The sequence below is a fragment of the Populus euphratica genome, unplaced genomic scaffold (assembly GCF_000495115.2).
Source record: "Populus euphratica unplaced genomic scaffold, PopEup_1.0 scaffold6.1, whole genome shotgun sequence".
Taxonomy (NCBI): domain Eukaryota; kingdom Viridiplantae; phylum Streptophyta; class Magnoliopsida; order Malpighiales; family Salicaceae; genus Populus; species Populus euphratica.
The window spans coordinates 953,631-979,220 of record NW_011499849.1 but is presented as its reverse complement, the minus strand read 5'-3'; the positions used below and the strand labels follow the sequence as shown (position 1 = coordinate 979,220).

General features: G+C 31.5%; 2 protein-coding genes and 1 long non-coding RNA gene across 4 annotated transcripts; all 3 read left to right on the top strand.

Moving 5' to 3' along the window:
- Positions 1–3,780: 3,780 nt before the first annotated feature.
- LOC105120432 (Clathrin adaptor complexes medium subunit family protein) lies at positions 3,781–9,143 on the top strand. 2 transcript variants are annotated; one of them, XM_011018617.1, is made up of 13 exons: positions 3,781–3,948; positions 4,311–4,405; positions 4,580–4,783; positions 5,405–5,521; positions 5,623–5,751; positions 6,107–6,215; positions 6,759–6,862; positions 6,974–7,078; positions 7,324–7,418; positions 8,052–8,139; positions 8,241–8,301; positions 8,385–8,458; positions 8,882–9,143. In XM_011018617.1, exons 1-13 carry the CDS (start codon positions 3,891–3,893, stop codon positions 8,978–8,980), a joined length of 1,338 nt encoding a protein of 445 aa, XP_011016919.1. In that variant the 5' UTR covers positions 3,781–3,890; the 3' UTR covers positions 8,981–9,143. The 2 variants fall into 2 exon arrangements, with proteins under 2 accessions (XP_011016919.1, XP_011016918.1); XM_011018616.1 differs by having other exon boundaries at positions 6,107–6,218.
- LOC105120431 (uncharacterized) lies at positions 6,225–6,709 on the top strand. The gene is made up of 2 exons (XR_841330.1): positions 6,225–6,365; positions 6,475–6,709. It is a non-coding gene; the product is annotated as an uncharacterized LOC105120431 (long non-coding RNA).
- A 14,432-nt stretch (positions 9,144–23,575) lies between the features above and the next one.
- On the top strand, positions 23,576–25,110 carry LOC105120430 (Putative AT-hook DNA-binding family protein). The gene has a single exon (XM_011018614.1). The coding sequence runs from the start codon at positions 23,892–23,894 to the stop codon at positions 24,792–24,794; it is 903 nt and encodes a 300-aa protein (XP_011016916.1). The 5' UTR covers positions 23,576–23,891; the 3' UTR covers positions 24,795–25,110.
- The last annotated feature ends 480 nt before the right edge of the window (positions 25,111–25,590 follow it).

Here is a 25,590-nt window from a genome sequence, read left to right as displayed (position 1 = left end):
ACGTACAATTCATGAGTAGGTCTTCATGTCACAACCTCCTAGCGTCACTGATCAATCTAAGCCCCCATCATGCGTGTTGTCTGCTCCATTTACGATTAAAACAAGCGCCTCGCCGCTTGGAACTGAAAACCTTTCTATTATCTTTGGGCTTTGTCAGCTCCCAATTTGATTGTTCATTATTCATCTACACTGGGTACAAGACTGTTCTGGTTTATTCTTATTTATGCGGATGGCTTATTAGTTATAGGTAACTCTCCTACGTAGTTTTAAAACCCGGTCCAGCTGGCAGGTTGATCCAGGACCCAGTCAACCCGGGGCTGGAACCGGGCCGGGTTGATGAAAAAATAAGGTAAGCCATGACCCGGCATGACCCGGTCGACCCGGCGGGTTGACCCAGAAACTCGGATGACCCGGCAAAACCCGGTGGTAACCCGTTGACTTTTATTTATTTTTTTATTAAAACAACGTCGTTTTGAATTTTTTTTAAAATAGAAATTGACCCGGCCGACCCGGTCAAAAACCGGTGACCCGGTCAAAACCCGGAACCCGGACCTTGGACCGGGCCAACTACCGGGCCGGGTTTAAAAACTATGCTCTCCCATATTCATTCATCGATCATGTTATTGCAGCACTCTCCCATCGATTCTCCATCGAAAACCTCAGTCACCTTCACTATTTCCTTGGTGCTGAGGTGATTTCCACGTCTGAAGCATGTTTATCTCTCAACAGCAATACATTCGTGATATCCTGGTTCGTTTTAATATGAAGGGAATCAAGGAATCAGTAACACCTCTAAGTTGCTCTACCTGACACACTCTCATCGATGCTCTCAACACTCAACAGGTTGATGCCTCTCAGTAATGTGGTTTGATTGGTAGCATACAGTATCTTTGTCTCTCACGACTACATGTTGCACATGCCGTGAACAGATCAACTCAATACATGTAATCTCCAATTCAAACTCGCTGGACTGCATTGAAACATCTTATAATTCGATACCTTAGCACACACTAAACCATGTTCTGCTTCTTTGTCGTTCACGGCCCTTGACATTGATGACTTACTCTGATGCTAAGTGGGCAGGCAATCACGATGATTTCACCTCCATGCATATATGCTTATGGTTTTTTACTCGTTCTTCTATAGAAGCAGAGTGTCACTTCGTTGTCTCAGCCGCCGTTGAAATCATGTGGCTAACCAATCTCCTCCAATAGTTACATCTTCCCCCTTTATAGCCACCTCGTCCAATTCGTGATATCATCAGTGATACTTACCTGTGCGTAATTCCTATTTTTCATTCAAGAATGAAACATCTAGATCTTGATTTCCATTTTGCATGGGAAAAGGAGTTTAGTGGCTCTTTCCGAGTCGCACATGTCTCCACATCCAATAAGCTTACGGACGTCCTCACAAAACCAGTCCAAAGCTCGCTTTAAATATCTTCGGTCAAAGATTCTTATCTCTGACGGAGGCACCATCTTACGGAGGCATAAGAGGCAAGAACCACTCCAGAGAACGTCCAGCTCCTCAAGGATCACTTCCCTCCACAAATCATGCCAATAAGGTACAAAATCCCCGGCTTATATCTCTAGAGTAATAAAAAAGTACAGAAATCTTTATATTCTTAAGATAGTGCAGTTGTTTATATATAGGATTAGAATATGTAAAATCCATAAAAAAAAAATTAAAAGGAGAATTAAAAAAAAACAGTCGGCCTTTAAAATATAGCTACTAAAAAAATAGTTGTTAATGAAAAAAAATAACTATTGAAAAAAAATATAGTTATTATGAAATAAATTACAAGAGTTTTAAAAACTGTGATTTTAGTTTAAGAGTTAAAAAATAAATTATTATTAAAGATAAAGGGTTTAAAAAATATAAGCATTGCCTCGTGCGCAAGGTGAGAATAAATGTTCTACTCTTGTTCAACCCAGCTCTCATTCGTGAAAGCCTACCATCTTTATTAGTTGGTTATTAATTCATATTATAATTTATTATATAAATACTAAAAGAAAATCTTGTTATTTCAATATAAAATTAGAAGAATATTAAATTTAAATATTTCAATTTAAAAAACAAAACCCTTTTTTTCCAAGAGAAATCTTTTGAAATAACTTCTCAAATTATATTGTTTACAACATTTTCTTAATATATCTTGAGATTTTTTCTTCAAATGTTCAGGCTTTTGTGTCATGTAGTTTTATCGAGAAGTAGGGTGGTAATGCAAAAGTTGGAAAATTAAGAACAAAAGAAGATGCCTTTCCCCTTAGCTTTGATCAAGAATGCAAACATTATGCTCCCTCTGTGGTCTCAGGTTCGAGTTCTTAGTTGCTCATATGATAGCTACTAGAGGCTTACATGGTCGTTAACTTCAGGGCCCATGGGATTAGTCGTGGTGCGCGCAAGCTGGCCCGGACACCCACGTTAATCTAAAAAAAAAATGCAAACATTGTGAGAATGAGTTCTCGTTTTGTTGACACTTCCACGGTATATATAAGATATTTGGTATTGCGTTTGAAAAGTATTTTTTAAAAAAATTTAATTTTTTTATTTGAAGTAATATATTTTTGATATTTTTAAATTATTTTGATGTGATAATCTTAAAAATATTTTTTAAAAAATAAAAAAATATTATTGACATACTTTTCTAAATAAAAAACATTTTAAAAAATAACAGCAATCATACTCCCAAACATACTCTAAATTTAAATGCATATTTTTTTCAGGAGCACCAGTTCAACAAGTATTGCTAGCGCCAGGATTTTTTAATCACTAAAGTTCTATCATACTAAATTATATAGAAAAAATTAAGGTTCTTAAGCTGTGAAATTATACCACAAGAAAATTGTCAGAGAACCATCATATATTATGAAAAGTTCTAATTCATAAAAAAATTATAATTTAATCTTAATGTGACATATTTTCCATGGAGATTCAAATAAGATGAATTTATGTTTTTTCTATGTAATAGTGCTTTTGTTCTCGTTTTTTCTTTTTTGAATAAAAAACGTTTTTGAATGAGAAGAAGCGCGTTTGGATAGTGAAAGAGTTTATTTAGTGATTGAAAACAATTTTTCATTTTTATTTTCTAGTTTTGATCATTGTTTAATGAAAAGTTCGAAAACGAGTTTATTTGTTGGAAAACAAGAGTTTTCACTGAAAAATTAATAAATATATTAAGATCATAATTATTTTTTATAAAAAAATAAAATCATAATTTATAATAATCATCTTAATATTCTTCTTTTATTTATGATGGTTTAATTGTTGGATATTAATCTTGTTTTGTTTAAATTAATAATTATCATAAAAGTTATATTATTAACAAAAAATATATTTATGTTAAATTTATGATAAAAAAATTATGAAAATAATTAAATATAAAAATATATAATTTTGTTTTAATATTTTACATTGCTAAAAGCACTTGTATATAAAAGAAAAAAAATTGTATCGTTCATGTTTTTTATTTTAAAAATAAAGCATTTATATTGAAAAATTATAGATAACCTCTAAAAATATATTTTATAAGCTCATTATAAATTTAAAAAAATGAAAAAAAATGGAGAAATATTATATTTGAAAATAAAGTTAGGGTTTTTCTTTTTCTAAATAAAAATGGTTTTTATAAAAAAGAAGCCTAGTATATTTCTTGTTTCTTAACAATTCCAGTTACAGAAGGTGCATTGGTTCAAACGGGCATTGCATAAATTCTGTAGGGGCCGAAGTGTAATAACAAGGGTGGAACGGCAAAGAAAAACGTGCAGTGAAATATGTGACGCAAGCACTCGAAGCCAACAAAAGCAAATTGGTGCCTCAACTTGAACTAGCTTGCAAGACTGCAGAAACAAATCGATCGAGCTAAAAAAAGAAAAAAGAAAAAAGAAATCATGATCTCTCAATTCTTCGTGCTCTCGCAGCGAGGCGACAATATTGTCTTTCGCGATTGTAAGTCCTCTCTATCTCTCGGTTTTCCCTGATATTCTCTACCGATCTGATCCTTTTACTTGACAGGCAGATCTCAATTATTTCTGGTAATCAATTGATCTAATCTAATCTAAGACAGCTCAAAATCTCCCTGCATTCAGTCTTCCAGTGCCATGTGTTTCTATTCCATTTGATTTAAATTGAATTCAGTTGTTCAATAGGTTTAATTAGTGGTGTTAATATAATTATCGAACAGACCTACTAGGGTTTTTAGTGTTTGAATTGTGATTTGCAATGATAAAATCTGTTTTATTTTACTGAATGAGAGAGAGAGAGAGAGAGTATAGGATTCTATTGATTGATTATGATTTCGTCAATTGAAGATCGCGGTGAAGTTCCAAAAGGAAGTGCAGAAATATTTTTCCGCAAAGTCAAGTTTTGGAAGGAAGACGGAGAAGAAGAGGCCCCCCCTGTCTTTGTAGGTATCTTATTTGCTGTATGATAATAATATCAGGCGTTATTTTTTTTTATTATTATTATTTGGATCATTTGCTGAGTCTTTCTTTTCGTTTGGTTAGTGAATGGATATTTAGAGTAATGTGCTGATTTCTTTCACTTCTTTTTTGTGATTCCTTTTTTCTTCTATGAATAGAATGTGGATGGTGTAAACTACTTTCATGTGAAAGTAGTTGGATTATTATTTGTTGCAACCACGAGAGTAAATGTGTCACCTTCTCTGGTCTTGGAACTTTTACAAAGGATTGCTCGTGTTATCAAAGATTATCTTGGGGTTCTCAATGAAGATTCTCTTCGGAAAAACTTTGTGCTCGTGTATGAGTTGCTTGATGAAGTCATTGTAAGCTTTCTATCATGCTGTCTTTTTTGTTTTATCAATAGCTCTTGACTTCATGTCCGGTGCTCTATTTGTTGGTGTGTGCGCTATTTATTTTTGCTGGTCCCTGGCTTGTTTGTTTGCTTTCTTCATCCTTTGCTATTCAATTTTATATTTTATTGTACTTTGGTTTCAACATTTTGAACCTCTGACATAAGAGTTGTAGGCCCTTTATTTCTTTCTTTCTTTTCTCTTTGGCATAAAAGAAACTTAAAGAAAGAATAATGCTGTGCAAATGGGATAATCAGACATCCTAAACGATCAAAATTGTATAGAAGACGCTTTGTTACCAACTTTTTTTTATCAAATGACATTTGTATTGCCTAGCATATCCATTTGTTCCTTAAAGTTCAAAATGACTCATGAGTGGATTTGTATTTATTTCTTGCATCATGGGGCATACAACATCAGTTCATCTGAATTTTTCGTCGAATGTACATTGACCATTTGCCTTGCATGAAATATTAGACATGTCATGTCCATGCACAAGCTATGTTACTTAGCCCAAGCTAAACTATTGTTTGATTGTTTATTGATTGCTCTTCCAAAAAGTTTAACATGTGACTTGTTGCCTTCTTCTACCAGGATTTTGGTTATGTACAAACTACGTCCACTGAACTGTTGAAGTCCTATGTATTCAACGAGCCACTTGTGGTCGATGCTGCACGTTTGCAACCTCTGAGTCCTGCTGCCATTTTCATGGTATGGTATCATCTCTCTGATCATGCTTAAATTACTTGGATTGCTTAATATTTTGTTTGCATATGCCATGCAAATAACTATAAGAATTTGGATGAATGCAGCAAGGGACAAAAAGGATGCCAGGTACAGCTGTTACAAAGTCTGTTGTTGCAAATGAGCCAGGGGGTAGGAAGAGGGAGGAAATTTTTGTGGATATAATCGAGAAAATCAGTGTGACATTCAGCTCTAGTGTAAGCATTTATGCATTCATTATCTGTAGTTTGGATTATTTTATTGCTTCTGTGTATGTGGTGTAATGATTTGACAGTCAACTGCATGAGCAACAGATGTCTGTTAAGAATGGTTTCTCCTTCTCATGCCGCTGTTCTTGGCATGTTTTATTGTCCTCTTTTGGAATGAATGAAGTAAATGAATTGGTTTACTAGATGAGGACACATGAAGTCACTCTGAACTGTCTTCATGTTGTTTTAAATTTTTATGGTGCTTATTCCTTTAAAAACATTCATGATCTTTGCTTGATTAGCTGCTTTATTTGTTTCCTCAATGCACAATCTTTCTTTAATCTATGCAATTTTCTCTGTACAGGGATATATATTGACTTCTGAAATTGATGGCACCATTCAAATGAAGAGCTATCTTTCTGGAAATCCAGAAATCCGATTAGCCCTTAACGAGGACTTGAGCATAGGAAGAGGTGGTGAGAGATCAATTCATATACCCTCAGGAAATACTGGCTATTGGACTGCATAATACCTACATATGATTGCCTTGAACATTAACATTTCACAGCTGAGTTGCTCCTTTGTTGAATGTTTGCATGAACAAGTATGGTGCATTTATCTAGGTTAATATTCTTGATTCCATGTTTACTTTTAGTAATAAATTTCAGCTAATAATTCGATATGGTTTATATTCTTGATGCCATGTTTACTTTTAGTAATAAATTTATCTAGGTTTATATTCTTGATGCCATGTTTACTTCTAGTAATAAATTTCAGCTAATAATTCGATGTGGCTGTGCTTTTATGTTTTTTTTGTGGTCCTTGCTGAATTAGTTTTTGAAGTTCGTAATGAGAGGATTTTTTTTTCTATTTCTATTCAATCCTTTTTGCATGCTTGTGTGCCTTGTGATAGTCAGCCATGATTATCTACCATGGTGTCTTTCTGCTGTCTTTTAAATACGGTAATTTTTTTTTTTTTTATCTCATACTTACAATATTGCTGCATGCTGTTTCAGATTATAGAAGTTCATTTGGGTCAGGCTCAGTGATACTTGATGATTGTAATTTCCATGAGTCTGTACGTCTAGATAATTTTGATCTGGATAGAACTTTGACTCTGGTAAGTGAAACTAAAGCAACATGAGCTTGAAAGGTGTATGTAGATTGGAGAGGTTCAATATACATGTTTCCAGTTTCTTAATAAGCCTTTTATCCTGCCAATACATATCAGGTACCGCCAGATGGTGAATTTCCTGTCATGAATTATCGGATGACTCAGGAATTTAAACCTCCTTTTCGCATTAATACTTTGATAGAAGAAGCAGGTGCACTTAAGGTGATTATTATCTTCCATACTGAACTCTACTTGACAATGAAAATAACTTGGCTTGAAAGAACCAATCATAGTGATATAACTTGTGCATTGGTCAAGAGACGTGTTTTCTATTTCTGTAGTTTCGGTTTTGACACTACATTACTTGAACCAAATTTGAAAATTTTATTTAGGAGAAAGTCATTCACTATTGCTTCTATTGTACAGTTTATAACCATTCCACTGTTCTTTATGTTTGATGTTGATAGGCTGAAGTGATTCTCAAAGTATCTGCTGAATTTCCCTCAAGCATTACTGCGAACACAATCATTGTACAGATGCCACTGCCAAAATATACCACCAGGTATTCTTTCATGTAGAACGCATTTCATCTTTTGGAACAAATGAGTTATCCCAGGCTCTCAGCAAATTATGTCATGATTGTCATAAATGAGCCTATCAGCTGTGATCCCCCTTTAACTATTTCAACAAGCTTATGTGTCTGGATCCTGAAAATAGAAACTATTGACAAGTTTGATTGTCATGTCAGAAAAATAATAATAATAAAAGAGCACCGATAGAAATAGAATGGCAGTCCAGAATATCATGATTATTGGAAACTGTGATTGAAGATGTAAAAGGCATATTTGCTATGAATTTCATCTTAAGGGGATACAAGTCTCTTGTTTGTATTTTGATGCTTTAGTGCATTTTACTGAGAAAATAATCTAGTTTCTGAGGAATTATCAAGAGCATGGTAGGCTATAAAGTTGTCTTTGCAGCAGGTCGATAGACCTTGTGAAATCAGGCATAGTGATTATGTAGTTAAGAGATTGGGTTTGAGAAAGTTGCTCTTCATAACTTACCAAAAAAAAAAAGTTGCTCTTCATAAGTGATTTTTCAAGTCAGAAAGGCAGATCATACTGTTTATACGTAATTTATAAATTATATCAATTTTTATAGCACAAACATTTTTATAATGGGTTTTCTATGACAGAGTTAATTTTGAGTTGGAACCTGGAGCACTTGGGCAAACAACAGATTTCAAGGAAGCAAATAGGAGGCTTGAATGGGGATTAAAGAAGGCAACATTTCTTAAATTTCTCTTTGATTTCATAACCTCTTTCCTTTCAAAGCAATGATCATGCACTAGCAAATAAAACAAGTCAATAATGTGTCGTAACAGATTGTTGGGGGATCAGAGCATACCTTACGTGCAAAGCTGACATTTTCACAGGAGTTGCATGGTACGAATTATAAATCATAATGGTCATGAAAATTTACAATGTTTTCATGTGTTGTTTCATGAAATATTTGCTGCTTTATACAGGGAATATCACAAAGGAAGCTGGACCAGTTAGCATGACATTCACAATTCCGATGTATAATGCTTCACGTCTTCAGGTAAGCCATTACTGGTTGCCATTAAAGCAATATTTGTTGTTTATCAAATTTATTACCCAAACAACTGCAACAAATTGGTGAAAGGTAAGATGACCCATAATACTTGCTATATTAGTGGTAGAAGAATAGCTCAGTATTGTTTTATGGGTTAGCCCAGGCTGCTTGTATAAAAAATATGAATATAATGATATTTGTATAGAGAATATCACTAAGAGCGGTGGATGTGCTATATATCTTGATCCTGTTTCTCTCCCCTTCTATATTCTCATGTCAAGGTAAAAGGCATGCACACCTGTGATGATGCGTCTCTTATCTTTTACTCATTTAAGAACAGTTTTACCATTTTAAGATTTTTAGTTTTTATTGTGTGCCAGTTTCTCCCTTTATTCCTTACAGCCAAGTCTATCATGTTACCTGGTGCAGGTGAAATACTTGCAGATAGCAAAGAAATCAAGTACATATAATCCATATCGATGGGTGAGATACGTTACACAGGCCAATTCCTATGTTGCCCGTATATGATGCTCTAATCTCCCCCTTGTTCCTTGCACATTTTGTTAATGTTATCATCTGTATTTTTGTGTAACATTTTTTGCCCGTTGATCCTTGTATTGTTGTAACTCTTTTAGATGATGATCTTTGCACTTGCGAGTTTTATTGACCATCTAGATCGATTCTCAACGGACGTGGTCCTGTGTTTAATTTGCGCCCTCCTGTAGATGAACTCCATTCGAGGACAAGCACCCACTTGTCTGATGTTTGTGGACAGTGATAGATGAAACAGTTAAAACTAACAACATACATCCTTGCTTGCTTTTCTGACTACCACTTCCCCAGGTGGATCGGCACCCCCGCTATAAACACTCGAAAACAAGCCTCTCATGCAAACCGTTCTCACAATTATAATGAGCCTCTCATAGCTAACCCTCGAAGCTATCAACTCTCAGAGCTATCAATTCTGAATCGCCAAGTATGCTAATAACCATCTGTCATCGGTTATATTTCCTGTATTCATCGTTGCTTCGTCACATTTTAGTGGGAGCAATGTAATTGCCTCTCGCCATCTTTTAGATGTGCCAAAGTCCCCTTCACTTCCCAAATCAGAATTGCACCCTCCACCCACCATCCCAACTTTTCCAAAACAAGAATTACCACCTGTTCCTGAGCTTGAATCCCCTCTCCCTCAGTTACCAGAGTTGCCAAAACCTGAATTGCCTACTTTACCGAAGCCAGCCTGAGTTGCCATTTGATCCTCATATGCGAGCTATTGCAAAGCCCGAAAAGCCTAAAGACCCAATACAGTACGATCTGCCATCTTTCCAGCATCCACCAGAGCCCGCATTGCCTACTATGGTCCATGGACACAACTATGACTTCCTTTCCACTCCCCCCTCAACCAGTCCTCAAGCAGTTGAGCTATTATGTCCGGCAATAGCTTTTAAAGTTGTTCGTTCTGTGGTCTGTAGACGATACGTGTCATGTTTAATGGCCACTGTAGTAGTTATTCCGTTTAGAGATGCCACTTCGTACTTCCTGTGAACATTATACTACAAACTAAAACATATAGGGTGTCTACCACAACCGGAGTTGGGATATTTTCAATATTGAATAATTTGTAGGTATTTTTATAATTCAAAGTTGAAAGTTACACTAACATAAGAAGCTAGATCACCTGCTTGCTAAATATATTATTTAGTTTTTACAATCATTAATTAATAATAGCTATAAATATATTAACTCGTTAACAATACTTAATTGTTACTTAATTTTCTTTACAGGAAGATCATTTATTTAATATTATACATTAAATTTGGTTTAATAAGTTATGAGTTATCGACTTTTTTTTAAAAAATCAATTCTTTTTAATTTTTATTATGGTTTGACTTGAAATAAAAAAATCATAAATTCTTCTTAATAATAAACCATAAGGATTGCATGCATCATATAAGATGAGCGAGAAGAATTTGAATTTATGTTAAGATATTATGGCATCATCAGCAGTGTGATTTTCAATTAATTACTTAAATGATTGAGGGACTAATTTTCTTGAGACAACTGTTGCTCTCTCATGTTCTTTCAATCTAGTATTAAACAATTAATGCAAGTCATAACCAAACCAATTCTATCTCTTAACTCGAGCAGTTTTTGTTTGTACCATGAAAATCACAATGATTTTACATGAAGCGATGCAAACAATCAAAGCTCAAAATCATTGCCACGGGACCCATCTAAGCAAATATTTCATGTGGGTTTCTTATGTGTGGTAAAAAAACCTTGGCGTTTATTCATGACGTGACTACTTGATTTTATTGTTCGTAGCTAAAGATTCTCAGTTTCTCACCATGCATGATTCACAAAAAACAAAAATAAATTATATTATCGTGTCCTCGCGTAAACAAATAAGGTTTTACACAACAATTTCTTAATAAATTAGACGTTTGTTTTGCAATCATACCAAGACTCATCATGAAAAATACAAAGAACAAAAAAAACAACATTAATATAATTGAAACTAAAAAATATTATCCAACCCAAGGAACAAAAAAAGCTAAAGAATGATAACACAATATTTTAATTATAATTTTTATTCTCAGTCAACACAATTTTTAAATTTAAATTGAACTAAAAAATAAATTTATCATCATACATAATATAACACGAACTCTCATACTCAATTTGTACATACTAACCTTAACCCTAAATTCCCAAATTTTCTCCTACAGTTCCCCGCTTCAATCTTCCTCCTCCCCCCCAAATCCTCCGACCACCCGACCATACCATTTTATTACTCGGAAGACCACCAGTCCATAATGATGCTCACATTTCTATGACTGTTGCTTTCTTCATGAAGTGTTGACGTGTTGATTTCTACAGAACATCTTAAGGTTTTTTACATAATTTGTTAAACAAAAATTAAAGTTAGGCTTGAGGTTTATCTCCTTCAAAGCCTTTACGATGTACCAAACTGTTCTCATGCCCTGTCCTCGGTGCTTGCCCTCCTCTCTTATGTGTCGATGCCCATTCAAAACAGGAATTCTCATGCCATATGGTTTCGTAGTTTAGTCTGCTTTAGTATTGTTCAACTCTTGGTTTCAAGCTCTACGGCAGCATCAATTTTTATTTTTTATGGATATCAATCACGAGGTGAAGACCCCTTTGAGTTTTTCAATTCCAGAGGCAAGAAATCTTAGGTTATGTTGTAATACCTTTTTGATTTTTTGAGAGTGTAGTTTTCAAATCAACAATTTTTATTTTTTTTTTAAGATCGTCAAATTAATTCATCAGTGCCTCTGGCCTCGCAGCCATCGCCATCTTTTAAATACCATTTTTTTGCTGGAAAAAAAATAAATAGAACAAGCCAGGCATGCGAGCTGTGCTGTTTCTTTTTAAAATACCCAGCATACATGGCTGGGCTCTTTTATTTATTTATTTTATTTATTTTAATTGTTATTTTATATTTAATTTAAAAAAATTTATATTATAAGTTTAACGAGTTAATTTATAATATTTTATTTCTTTTTTAGTTAATTGGTTTTTTTATTTTTAATTTAAAAAAATAATTTCATCCTATTTTACTGATGATTTTTTTTTAATTTAACTCAGATAAAAAGGAATGTAATTTCATTTTTTATTGCGGATAATTTATTTTTTTTATTTTGGCCACACATGCTTTTATTATTTTTAATTTAAAAAAATAATTTCATCTTATTTTACTGATGATTTTTTTTTTAATTTAACTCAAATAAAAAGGAATATAATTTCATTTTTTATTGCGAATAATCTATTTTTGTTATTTTGGCCACACATGCTTTTCACAGGTTTTTTACTCTTAAAAAATACATTGTTTCATACAAAACAATATCATGTATTTTAGTATTATATAATTAAATAAGAAATAATTTATGGAATAATTTTTTTTTTAAATCATTAATGTGTATAATTTTTATTGTGAGTTTACTGGATTGACTCAAGTTTATTTTATTTTTTAATTAAATATTTTTTTAATTAATTTTATTTTTTAATATTAAGTTAATTCAAAAATAAACTTTATATTTTTTTTCAATATCACCTCGCAAGTTTTTTAATTCAATCCAAGTTAATATAAAATATTTTTTTATTTTAATATTTCATTAAAATATCATTCAATTCATTATTAAAGTCTATTAACACCCGGACATTATTTTTTTTGGTGCGTAATATTTTTTGCCGGTGGCAACGGGCTCGTAGAAAACGATTTGTGACCTTGCCAAGTTGCTTTTATATCTTGCATTGCATGTCAGCTACCTAGTGAAGCAATCTACAGGAACTTTACACGTGTACAACTTTTGTATAGTTGATTTATTATTCCTAAATTGCTCGTGTTGATTTGGCTTAACTCGAAAATCTGACAATGACATTAATGGAAAGGAGTCCACTTCTTGAAGATCTGAGTTATTGTATTTAATTGCCCACCAGCCATAGGTATACTGCATGACAAGATCTCAGGAATCGGTCTATCGAGAAAAGGCAACAACTTGCCTCTTGAATCCTCTTGAAAATGCAACAACAAATTGCTGTAATCTGCCTTCAAGCTGCGCAGAGGAATGAGATGAAGTTCATCATGAATAACTTTATTGTCCATGACTAACACAATTGCGAAGAACTTATTTATATAATTTCTAGTTCGTAGTCTTTTTACTTTTAATGTCTAAGGTCGGTCAGTTATTCTGAAGTGCATATCGCTATTCCCTCCCCTCTTTTTCTAGATACTGAAGTAATTTATGTACTATAATCACGGAGCAATGAGTTAAACTGCATTATCATATGGTATATTTTTACTAGTCAATAATCTCTTAATTTTAAAGTATTGTGATTATAAGAAAACAAGCATTGCTTTCGATACCAGCTTTTGCCTCTGCAAAACCTGCCTTAGCTTAAAAATTAGGGGAAAAGGCAAGAAAGAAGGAAAGAAAACACATGGGCATCTCCGTATATCAGTATATTTAGGGTATTGCTATAGGTACTAGGTTTAAATAACTTTCATGAGTGATTGTAAATTAAAAAAAAAATATTTTCGATCCAGATTTTTAAATGATAATGTTTCAAACACATATTTATTTGGGCTTGGTGCTTTTAACAAGTTTAAGAATAATGGATTTATCAATAAATTTATTTTTATTTCGACTCAATATATAATTAAATATAAGAGTATTGAGTCTGATAACTTATCAAATTTATACTTATTTGGACTTGATTTGTAACTATGTCCGAGAATATTAGATCTAAAAGTGACCTAGTATGTCCGAGAATATTAGATCTAAAAGTGATCTAGATTCTTATCATTTAAATTCTTATCATTTAAATTCAACAAGTATAAGAATATTAAATATAAATATAAGCACAACACCTCTATTATTGGATTATTATTCTATCTTTGAACTTTTTAAATAAAGACTTGGACTGAAAATTTATTTTCCAAGGAGTGCCAAAAATGTTCATCCATCACTAAACAAACCAAGCATGGTATCAATGTCTCTTAATACAAGATTCATGTTGCTCTCTTCTCTTTATGTGTCTCGTAAGATGAGTGAAAAGTGCAAATCAATTAAAACTTGGTCATAAGGCCAATATAGCAATTGCCAAAAGGATGAACAAGGCTTAACACCAAATTAATTGGGTTTCCTAAGTATTAAAAAAATCTTAAATATGAGAGTTTTGTCATAACCCTTCTCACGTTTTTAGCCGAAACCATCGTATCCCTACAAAAAGGTCTCGTTTTCATGAAAGGGTATGAATTATCCGATGACTGGTAAGAATGAAGGGATTCAATTGAAGACAAAAAAACATAACAATGTTGACCTGATTCCAAAACATTTTAATCTGAAAGATCAAATCCATTATCACGTAATAATTAAATGGCAAGGCATTTCTTGTTCAGTGACTTTCAAGTTGCAACTAGTTAGCCTTCTCTTTACGGTCTGAAAGCCAACTCGAGGTGTTGCCATGTCTGTTATTTTTTTTTTATTATTAATATAAATATTCATGTATATTTTAATTAATTTTATGGGTCAGTTTGTGTATATTTTAATTAATTTTATGAGTCTGAAATTAATAATTATATTAGTTTTCAATAATTCTAAAATTTATAAAATTCAAATCGATAATTTTTAAAAAATAAATCTAAAACTTCATCATTTAAACTCCCCTTCAAAATCTGTTTGTCATTCTTCCTGTCACGGGTTGTAATTAGCCATTTTCAATCTCGCTTGCTCAATTTTTGTTTTCTGGAATGCAACTTTGATTAACACTCACAAATACTTGATTAAGCTATACGGCTGGCAGTCTGCAAAAAATACAATTTACAACAATTGATCCAAAAGCTTTTTTAATGACAAAAAATATATTAAAATAATATATATTTTAATTTTAATTTTTTTGATATTGATGCATCAAAATAATTTGAAAATATAAAATAAAAAATAATTTTAAACAAAAAAAACATTTGAATTTTGACTAGCCTTGTTTAGGCAACAATCGCATATGAAGACTAAAAATTAAATTTTTTTTTATCATGGTGTGAAATTTTTGGTTTTTGATCGATCGATGCTACTTTAACCTTCTAAGTTTAATCGATGAATAAATCTTTATTTTCAATATCTTGATATTTAGGAGTTTAACCGCTGAATTTATAAATTACATTGAATGATAAAAACTCGAGAAGACTCTTAAGAAACATAAACATATTTAACGAAACATTAAAAGGTGTGACTAAATCATTGTAATCACACTCACAAAATACTAAACCATTATAGCCACACTTACAATATATTATTTAATTAGAATAGTGTTTTGTTTAGTGTTTTTTTTTCTTCTAAATTTTACTCTTCAATATTGAGTTCATTAGAAATTGAGTTTCGTAATTTTTTTTGAATTGTTTTTTATAGTGTTATCTCAATCTCATAACTCAAATCATAGGTTTAACAGGTTAACCCAGCATAACTCTATTTATTTTTTTTTCAAAATTTTCAAGTGTGGTAAAGATCATTAATGTTACAATTTTTTTTTTTTTGTAAGGATACCTTATCCATTCTAACTACATAATGAAATAAAAGTCGGTGATATTTAATTACAAATTAATTAACTTATTTTAGGGAGTTTTCTAATTCTATAAAGAAGGTAAAAGAAATGAGACAAGGGTTTCCATACTTTGAGATGATTCTTTAAAGTTATAATTAATTATTCTAGACAAACAAGGAAATTAAAAGGGAGACAACTTTAGCAATAAATTTCCTAACTTATTTTGGATGTCTAAAGGTAGCAATAAAGATCTTAGTGTTTCTAAGATAAAAATTTCATTCATGACATTATTTAAACTATGAAATTTATCTATCTTAAGATATTTTTTTAATTAGGTGCAACAACTTTAATTTATATGTTATATTTGTTATTTTTATTATTTTTTTCATGTTTGGGCTTAATTAACATATTTTAGGTTTATTCTAAGTGGGTAAATATTAGCCTATAAGTTTTGGGTCTATTGGGGTTGATAGTTAAACTATTGTATAACATTTTGTATGATGAGATTGTCAACAACCATGAATTCTTGAAATTAACTTGTGTTTTATATGATGCAATGTGTTTTCTTTGCTAGAACAAAGAACAAATTTGACTTATTAAAAAACAATTGTCTTTATGACATCATCTTATACTTTTCATTCATGAATTTTTATTTATTGGCTTGGGATTTCAGATTCCAACAGTGTTGATATTTAGGTTAAGGGTAATATTTGTGTCAAACTTTAAAATCTGATTTTTTAGCTTTTTAGGAGTTGTATCATTTGCATGTGGATTATATGACCATGTGATCATAGAGTTTGCGTCACTTGGGTTGGTATATATATGGATTTCGTGTTAGGTTTTTCTAGGTCAAAAAGGGATAGGGATTATATTTTTATAATTATAAATACATTTTCCAAATTGATACATTTCATATCTTGTCATAAAATCGATGATGCAACTAATATAACAGATTTATTCTTTAGAGAGATTTACCAAATAAGTATGTTGTTAACGCTACTTTTAATATTTTTTTTTATATCTTTCTTTGTTTGATATAAATGATGATTTATGAATGAATCCTTTTGAGAAAAGAGAAGATAATACAATCAAGACCACACCAAAAGATCTATTGCAAGTTTCAATTGAAAAAATTAGAAGATGAAGGGAAAAGTATCTAAATATGCATCCAATGGACTTATTCAAAGTATTTGAATCAAGATGGATTTCAAAAACACAATATCAATAAGTGAACATTATACCTTAGTTAAGATTAATTCATGCACAAGAGAGGTTTAATCCATATATTTCATAGGCTAATTAATTTAGGTGATTAAAGGATTATTTTTTCTAATGCACTGTTTTACAAGTATAGTTTCTATCCAATTATTAGATTGAGCTAAAAGTTGACTAGAAGTTTTCATAGGTCTTATTCTATATTGAGTTAAAATTTTATAGAAATCATATATAAAAAAGGTCTTATAATAAGGTTCAGAAGCTATAATGCGAGAATTATATTAGTTTTCTAGTTGATTTGAGATTTTTTATTTATTTTTCAGCATTATTTATGATGTTTTTAATTGTTTTACATACAATTATTTATCTTATATTTAGTTTTTTTTAGAGATAAAGTATGATTTCAGTAGTTATTGTTGCATGTGAGAGATTCTATTTATAATTCTTAATTTCTCGTAAAAATACTTTAATTCATTAAAGAATTAATTAAGTTTCGTAGTGTTTTTTATGATTCTTGTTCGAGTCTCAATTATAAACGCTAGGCTGAGGTTGTTGCATATATTCTTAGTATCTTTATACATATTATAATTATGTAAAACTCAATTTCAAATTTAATCTTAATTTTCTTTAAAAAAATGATTTAATTGTGAGTTTCTAGATTTTTGTATTAGTCACATCAAGACATGTTTTAGCAAACTAGCATGAACCAAAAAAATAAAAAAAATAAAAATCATAGTCTGGTCAAAGTTATTGGTGGAAATAATAATATTTAAATAAATAGTCAAAATAGGTTTTTATAAATTTCAAAGAAAGAAAAGAAAAGAAATTAAACAAAAGAAAGAATAAAATCTTATAGATATATCAAAGTTTTAATTACAATACTTTAAATATACCGTCACTTTTACTGTGACCGATGCCGGTTCGCCGAGACTTTTTTTTTTTTTTAAATGTGCTAATTTCTCAAAAAGAAAAAAATAATAATTTGAGGGAGAATTGGCAAGGTACCAAAGTGCCCTCCTTGATTGCATGTTGACCTTAACTTGACGTCGCATCCATGTCTAGTATTATAGCTGTGAAAAATGGGCGGATGGCATCCAAGTTGCCTTTTCATGCAGGATCTCACTTTGGGCTTCTGTTGCCCTAAGGTTCGTATCTTTTTTCTTGTTTTTCTTTTTTCAGAAAAACCTCTCAGTTACCTATTTCGGCAGAGCTTTGGTTTAAACCCAACAGAAAATAGTGTTCAAGACTATTTTTATTCCAATCGGTCGCCCAAGTCACTTCCAGTACTGTACATTTTCCTTCTGATGCTAGACGAGCACTAAAGAGAAAATCGAGGGACTTATTTTGAGGCATGTATTATTGTATTTTGGTAAATCCCTTTCTCTCCTAGAGCAATTTAATCAGGAGCCGACATGATAGAATCATCTGGGTTTATCATGCGCCCTTCTGGCGTGATACAGAGAGAAAGGTTAGAAGAAATTGTTGCAAATTAAGTGTTTTTCTCGGAGGATAAATTCTATGTAGAGATGGTGGCTCCTTCGTGATCGAGATAGAGATGCAGAATTCAAAAATAGAATAATAAATCTATAAAAACATTTAGATGTTAGAGTTTTAAGACAACCCAATGAATCAAAACAGATCGTTAAGATATTAGATCAAAATAGATTATTTAAAGATTTTAGATAAAGAAAATCTAATAAACCAAAAGGAATAATTAAAGAAAGGTATTGGAAGTCAGAAAGCTAAGAGAGAAGTGATAAGAAAATAATAAAAATTACAGAAAACAATATGAAAATCACATGTAATTAACGCCAAATACATAATAGGATTATCTACCTGTGAAGAAAAATAGACTCCATTTCTAAGCATACTTAAAATCTAAACAAAATTATTTAGGATATAAATCTCATTAGAATATTACTCTTAACATAAATAATGACCATGTTGAAGATAATTAAGGAATCGTGTGTCTCTTTTTTTAATGGATACCAAAATATCTTAAGAGGTGTTCAAAAATAGAGTATTAATTAATACTCTAATTTTCTATAAAAATTGGAGTCAAAAAAGAAGAAAAATAGAACTTTCTAGTCAAATGCAATATTAATCCATTCAAAAAACTAGTTTTATAGTTTTTCAAATTTATGTGGAGTTTGAAAAATATATTTGAAAGGTTCTCTCCACAGATTTTCTTTATAAGCTTTTCATTATTTTTCAAATATATATATATATATAAAAAGACATGAACAATACAGTTACACACACACATAATTTTTATCAATGTAGAAAATTTAAATTATTATTTTCTTACATTTTTACGTTTAGTTGATGTTGTAAATGTGTTTTTTTTTAATTGTAAATATAATATATTTGTTTATAAATTTTTCATGATATTTTTTATTTTGAATGAAAAAAATTAATATTATACTATAAAAATAATAGTATAAAATTTGATTTTGATTTTTTTATGAAAAATAATAGTAATCTTAAAATATTTCCTTTTTTTATGAAACAAATCCAAACGTTTTCATCCTCAACAAATGAACATGTTTATAATTTTTTATTGAAAAGATAAAATAAAAAAAAACTGAAAATAAAAAAGAAAAATATTTTTTGTGTAAACAATCTTTAATGTCTCAAAACAAATTACAGTTGATTGAAGTTTGGCTAGTCTTCATCTTGACTTGGTCCTAATGTCTTTAAAGCATTCAATTTACTCTTTGATGACAATTTTGACTTTGACAATTAGTCCCAATTACTCATAATTATTTTGTTGATAATTTTGACAATTAGTCCCAATTACTCATAATTATTTAGATGATATTTATTTTACTAAAATATTTAACAATTTTACCGATAAAACTTTTCCATTGACATAAGAGATGTATTCTATCAGTAATTAATTTACCAACAGAATCACTAATAAAAATGCTTCTTTGGTAAATCTTTCATTGATAATTTTTTGTCCGTCGGTAAATCAGTTGGTAATAAAAAAATATTATTACTGACGAAACAAATGGGTAAAAAAACTTATCCATTTCATTCTGTCAGTATATTCCTCGACAAATACCATTGGTAATTCAGTCAATAATTATTTAAAAACATTTTAAAAAATTCATTTTATAAAATAATTAAATTAACATAAATCAACACTCTATAATATATACTCAAAATTCTTTAAAAAAAGTAGAAGAAAATCAACTCAAACAAATTTGCATCAAATACATAAAATGAAAAAATAAAGTTAACTAAAAAAATTCATATAAAAAAATGAAGGTGCGATTGCTAAAAATTTCAAAATCCTATAAACAAATCAACTAAAAATTGATCTCATATGAAAAAAAGTTCTCACAACAACATTCATACAATTATTAAGAATAAAAACAATTAAAAATAAATATAGTGAAAAAAATCATGAAAAAAAAATCTTACCTTAATGTAGATGCAAATGAAGCTAAGGAGAGAAAAATAAATTTTGTAAAGCAAATTAATTAAAAAAACTAAGAGGATAAAAAAAAAAAGAAAAAGAATACATAGCCAAGTATGAAGAGAAGGAGATGAGGAGAGAAGAGAAGAGAAAAAAATAGATAATAATGTTTTTTACATGTAGGTAAAAAGAAGAAAAAGTGAGTATGTGTCTTATAAAATAAGAGGATTCAGGTTTTTTATTAAGATGTGTTAGGGACGGTTTTACAGATGGATAATTAAATATTAATATTTTTTAATTATTTTGTTAATAATTTTATCTGTAATATTTAATTTAAATTTTTAATTTTATAAAAAAATTTCATAAACCGCCAACAATCACCGATAATTTTTCAATCTATCGACGATTTCATACGCCAACAATCACCGATAATTTTTCAATCTGTCGACGATTTCATATATAATATTTAAATAAAAAATTTTAATTAATTAAAATTTTTCAGAAAACTGTCAAATAACACTGATGAATTTTCAATCCGTCGATGGTTTTATTCATAAAGAACAATAATTAACAATGCAATTGAAAAATAAATAATTTTGGAGCACTCTGAAAAATACCTATGGAATTTTCTATTGGCGATTACCTTTGTAATTGACATAATGAACAGTATTCGTAGTTTACTAATAATTTTATTGACAAAATAAATTCTATCAGTAAAAATGACACGTCATTTTTTTTTATTTTTTCTTTATCTAAATTTTTTTTCCATTGTAATTCCCTCGGTATATATTGAGGGAATTTTTTTTGGTAAAATTCTCCTAAACAGAAATATTCATTTGATATTTTTATTTTTATTTATCAATTTTCTGATAATGTTTTAAGTATATAAAAAAAGAAAAAAATGGAAGTAAGAAGAATTAATCACAACTCATATCTGTTATACTATATTACGTTTTTCTTGTATTCCAGGCAAAGAAATAAAAATCCCCTTTGGACATGGTTTTGAAAAACAATTGTTATGCGGCATAGTAGATGTTATACAATGGAGTTTGGACCTTTTATTGTATTATGATTCATATTAAAGCCCGATAAGAGTATTTTGCAAAATTTCGCAGTTGCCACAGCCGTTAGCGTCATTTCATTTTAAATTTTTTTTATCTATTATATATATTATTGGCAATTTTTTACTTTAGTCTATGTTGTCATATACAGTAGTTTCTATATTAATTGTATACAAATATCATTATTAATAATATATATTTTTTTTAATTTCATATACAGTTATGATTATTTGGGTTATAAAAAAAACTGCATGCGACACGTGCCCATTACTTAATATCTACCATGTTATGCTATGCTGTGACCTCAACCTCCATTAATAACTCCTGTTAAAAACCATGTCTGCACGCAGTGGTATAGATAAAAAGAGGTTATTATCCTGGTCAAACTAACTTTCTTTTAACACAAATAAAATAAAAAATAAAAAATCAAGCACATTGATTCTAAAGGAACCTCGAAGCCTAGCGGTAATAACATTTTTTTAACCCAAAATCACTATTATCAAATTTTCCTTGTTAAATAAAATATTTTAATACCATAGTTTTAGTTGTCAAAATCTAACAACTAAATATTTTCTTTTGTTAACCTTTCTTTTTGATGGGTCTATGTTTCTCTCTTATCTATGGATTGAAAAATTTCAAAAAAAAAAAAAAACTATAGGATCAGGATGCAATTTGGTAAGCACATGTCAATTTTATCCTTCTTTTGCCTTTTAGTTATCAAATGTTAAATTTGATACTCGTACCATAATTTCAAGCTTTATTACATGCAATTATGCTAAAAAAAGACTTAATTAACAGGGAAAAATGACTAAAAAAAGAATTTTTAAACCAAAATGAAATTTGTCTCGAGATATTAGATTGGCCATTATATTCTCTGTTTTTTTTGTCCGCTATCATTGATGTTTCCAATTTTTAATAAAATTTGATAAATTGACCATAAATTTAACCCTAGAATGATGCAACTGAAAATAACATTGAGTAAGAAAAAAATAAAAATGATTATTTAAAGTGTTTTTTAATTGTGGATGTTCAAATCGGTTAATGTGCATCTTAATTAATCTTTTAAGATTTCAAAATTAATTATTATATAAATTTTAATAAATTTTAAAATTTATAGTATTCAATCTATTGACTGCCTAAAAATTATCCCGAGTGTCTTAGCCTATGTTATAAATGTAAAAAAAAAGAAGCCAAAGACGGAGAGCATAATTAAACAAAGAAAGCAACTTCAAAATAATGTAATAACGTTCTACGGTGAGTACTCAATTTTATCATATAACAAGAGTAGAAGAGAGATAGACTGAGAAATTAAATAGCCTTTAATTGCAGGTAGAAAAAGGAAGAGGGGCCACCAAGTTATTTACTTACCCTTAGACATTTTGATTGGTTCACATCGAGAAGGTGGCAGCAATTTGTGTCTGACTTTGTCTTTTACGAGGGCAAACACAAGCGAAAATGTGCTCACCAAGCAAAAATGATAACCTTGAATTCTCTTCCAAGAAAGTCATCCTTGAAATTAACCGTTGTTGTCAAGGTAAGTTGGCCGAGGAGTTTGAGCTTTAATGGAGTGAGGAGTGAGCACATCTGCCCCGCCCAGGGCCAACTTGCCAGAGATCACATGCACTCTCCTCAATTACCTATCCTAGAGAGAGAGAGAGAGAGAGAGAGTTATGAACAGTAACATCAGATGCATAAAGTCGATGCCCCCATGGCCAGAAAGGTAGAACATCAAGGTGTCATTATCAACCCCAAGGTCGGGAGGCTCCGAAAGTCCGCTCTGTTAGCAAGCTCGAAGCTAAGCAAAGCTTCGAGTTCAAAGAAAAAACCCAAACCAAACATTTCATGGCGTTGCGTGTTGTCTAACCTTCGCATGTAGGGTTTAATTAATGAGCTAAACAATAAAAAACAACATCACCGCCCTAAACACCTGCGAGCACTGTAGTTATAACACCCTTTGACAGTTTGAATGAATTAATCCTGATTAATCTAATTAATAAGAAAGATATATTATTTCAACTTTCTTATATGAAAAAAATAAAATGACATTAATATTGATTTTCTCTTGAATTCAACTGAGTCATAATTTAAATTCATCTGATTAGTCAGATAAACTTCACTCTATCAGCACTTGTGGTATTTAGATGATTTTAAAATATTTTTAACTTGGAAGATATCCCATTAATAAGTTTTTAGTATTTCTCATGGTTGGTATGAAAATATAAAAACAAAAAGGTATTTTAATATATTTTTCTTAAGAGTATTTTCTAAAAATAAAAACTATCGCAACATGGAACAGACACTTACGTAAGTCATGCGTGTATTTTCTATTGTTAATGGACCCTACTTTTACCTCCCAACCAGCGCCGCTATTGGTCTTCACTTGATTTCCAAGCACCACCCACCTCTCTCTCTCTCTCTCTCTCTCTCTCTCTCTCTCTCTCTCCAGTATTAATCACGGTATAAACAAATCAAAGCAACAAGCAATTCACTTCTGGCTCTTTCTCCATCTCTCCACTCCGTCGCTCCTTCCTTGTCTTGTGTCCCGACTTGTATCCATCTGCTCTTATATTTTATTCTGCTTGCCAAAGTAAACATCCAAATCCAATCCCCGCCAATCACAAACCATACTTGTCCAAAAACAATTGAAAAAAACCCAAATTAGAAGTGATAAACAAACATGAAAGGTGAATATGTAGAACATCGTCAGTCGAAGCATGAAAATACTCCAAACATGTTCTCCAAACTCCAGCCTCCTCATCATCAGCACCTTCCCTTCTCTCAACAATATCAATTTTCTCGTGAGTCAGAGGAGGAAGATACTCGCAGCACCACACCCAATCTCACACCCACCACACAAAAACAGAAACTTAACGAGCCAAACAGCAGTGGTGGCACTGATGGTGCCACTATTGAAGTGGTTCGTCGACCCAGAGGCAGACCGCCTGGTTCTAAGAATAAACCCAAACCACCCGTTATTATTACCCGGGAACCTGAACCCTCCATGAGTCCTTACATTTTAGAAGTCCCAGGTGGGAACGACGTCGTTGAGGCTCTATCCCGTTTTTGTCGCCGAAAAAACATGGGAATCTGCGTCCTAACGGGATCCGGCACGGTAGCTAACGTCACTCTGCGTCAGCCATCGGCAACACCAGGAGCTACTATTACGTTTCATGGAAGATTCGATATTTTGTCAATTTCGGCGACGTTTTTGCCTCAAACGGCATCCTATCTGGTGCCTAGTAGTTTCACCATTTCGCTTGCGGGTCCACAAGGACAGATCGTTGGAGGGATTGTAGCGGGAAGTTTGGTGGCGGCTGGTACTATTTTTGTTGTAGCTGCGTCGTTTAATAATCCGAGTTATCACCGGTTGCCGCTTGAGGAAGAAAGGAGGACTTCTGGGTCTGGCGGTGGTGGGGAAGGGCAGTCACCGGCTGTGTCTGGTGCAGGTGGTGAAGAAAGTGGACACGCGGCGAGTGGTGGAGGAGGAGAGTCTTGCGGGATCGCTATGTATAGTTGTCACATGCCTAATGATGTCATTTGGACGCCTGCTGCGAGGCCACCTCCACCACCGCCCTATTAAGTTGACTTATCGTAGACAAGACCAACCAATCAAAATTTATTTTAGCTTTTAGGAAGTTTGCTTTTGAACATTCACTTTTTATTCTCTCTTTTAATTTTCGAGTCTTTCTTTATCTATGTGTAATCATGTTGTTAATTAGAAATTTTAGTTTCATGGAGATGAAAGAGGAGCGCAGTGCTCTTAGTTTTCTTAGCTTTTTTCTTTCTTTCTTTCTTATCTATACTTAGATTTAGATTTTAATTCAATTAATTTGTTAGTATTTTATTTGTTTTCCCTAGATGACTGGAAAGCGCGTAGAAAACACTTGACTGGGGTGTTGGGAGTTTTTTAATGTAGGATGCGACTGTAAAAGCGTCATACATGTCAAAATCAGTAATTTCCGTCTGTAATCTTGTTGGATTTTTAAGTGGTAGGATTTAAATTGAAGGGTGTGATGGCAAGTTTGAGATGGTGAAGCCATTTATCTCTGCCGATCTACTGCAGTGGATATGGGCGCGCTGATTGATTTCTGCTCTGAAGAAACTGCACCACGGGGTAAAAGATAAGGGCTCTGCTCTGGATTCTTGATGGGTATCTTTGCTTTGCTATGCTTAGATTAGCTTCTTGAATGGGATAAAGCGTATGCCAGTAGAGAACGTGGCTGGTGTTAGTTTTGCCAGTTTTCTCTTCAGTGCAGTCACACGTACACAAGACACAGATATTGAGAGAGGGTGGTGATAGAAGGGACATATGCGTTTATTCAATACCTTCTTGAAAGCTCTCTTCCATGACCCACTTTACCATTCATCCTCTGATC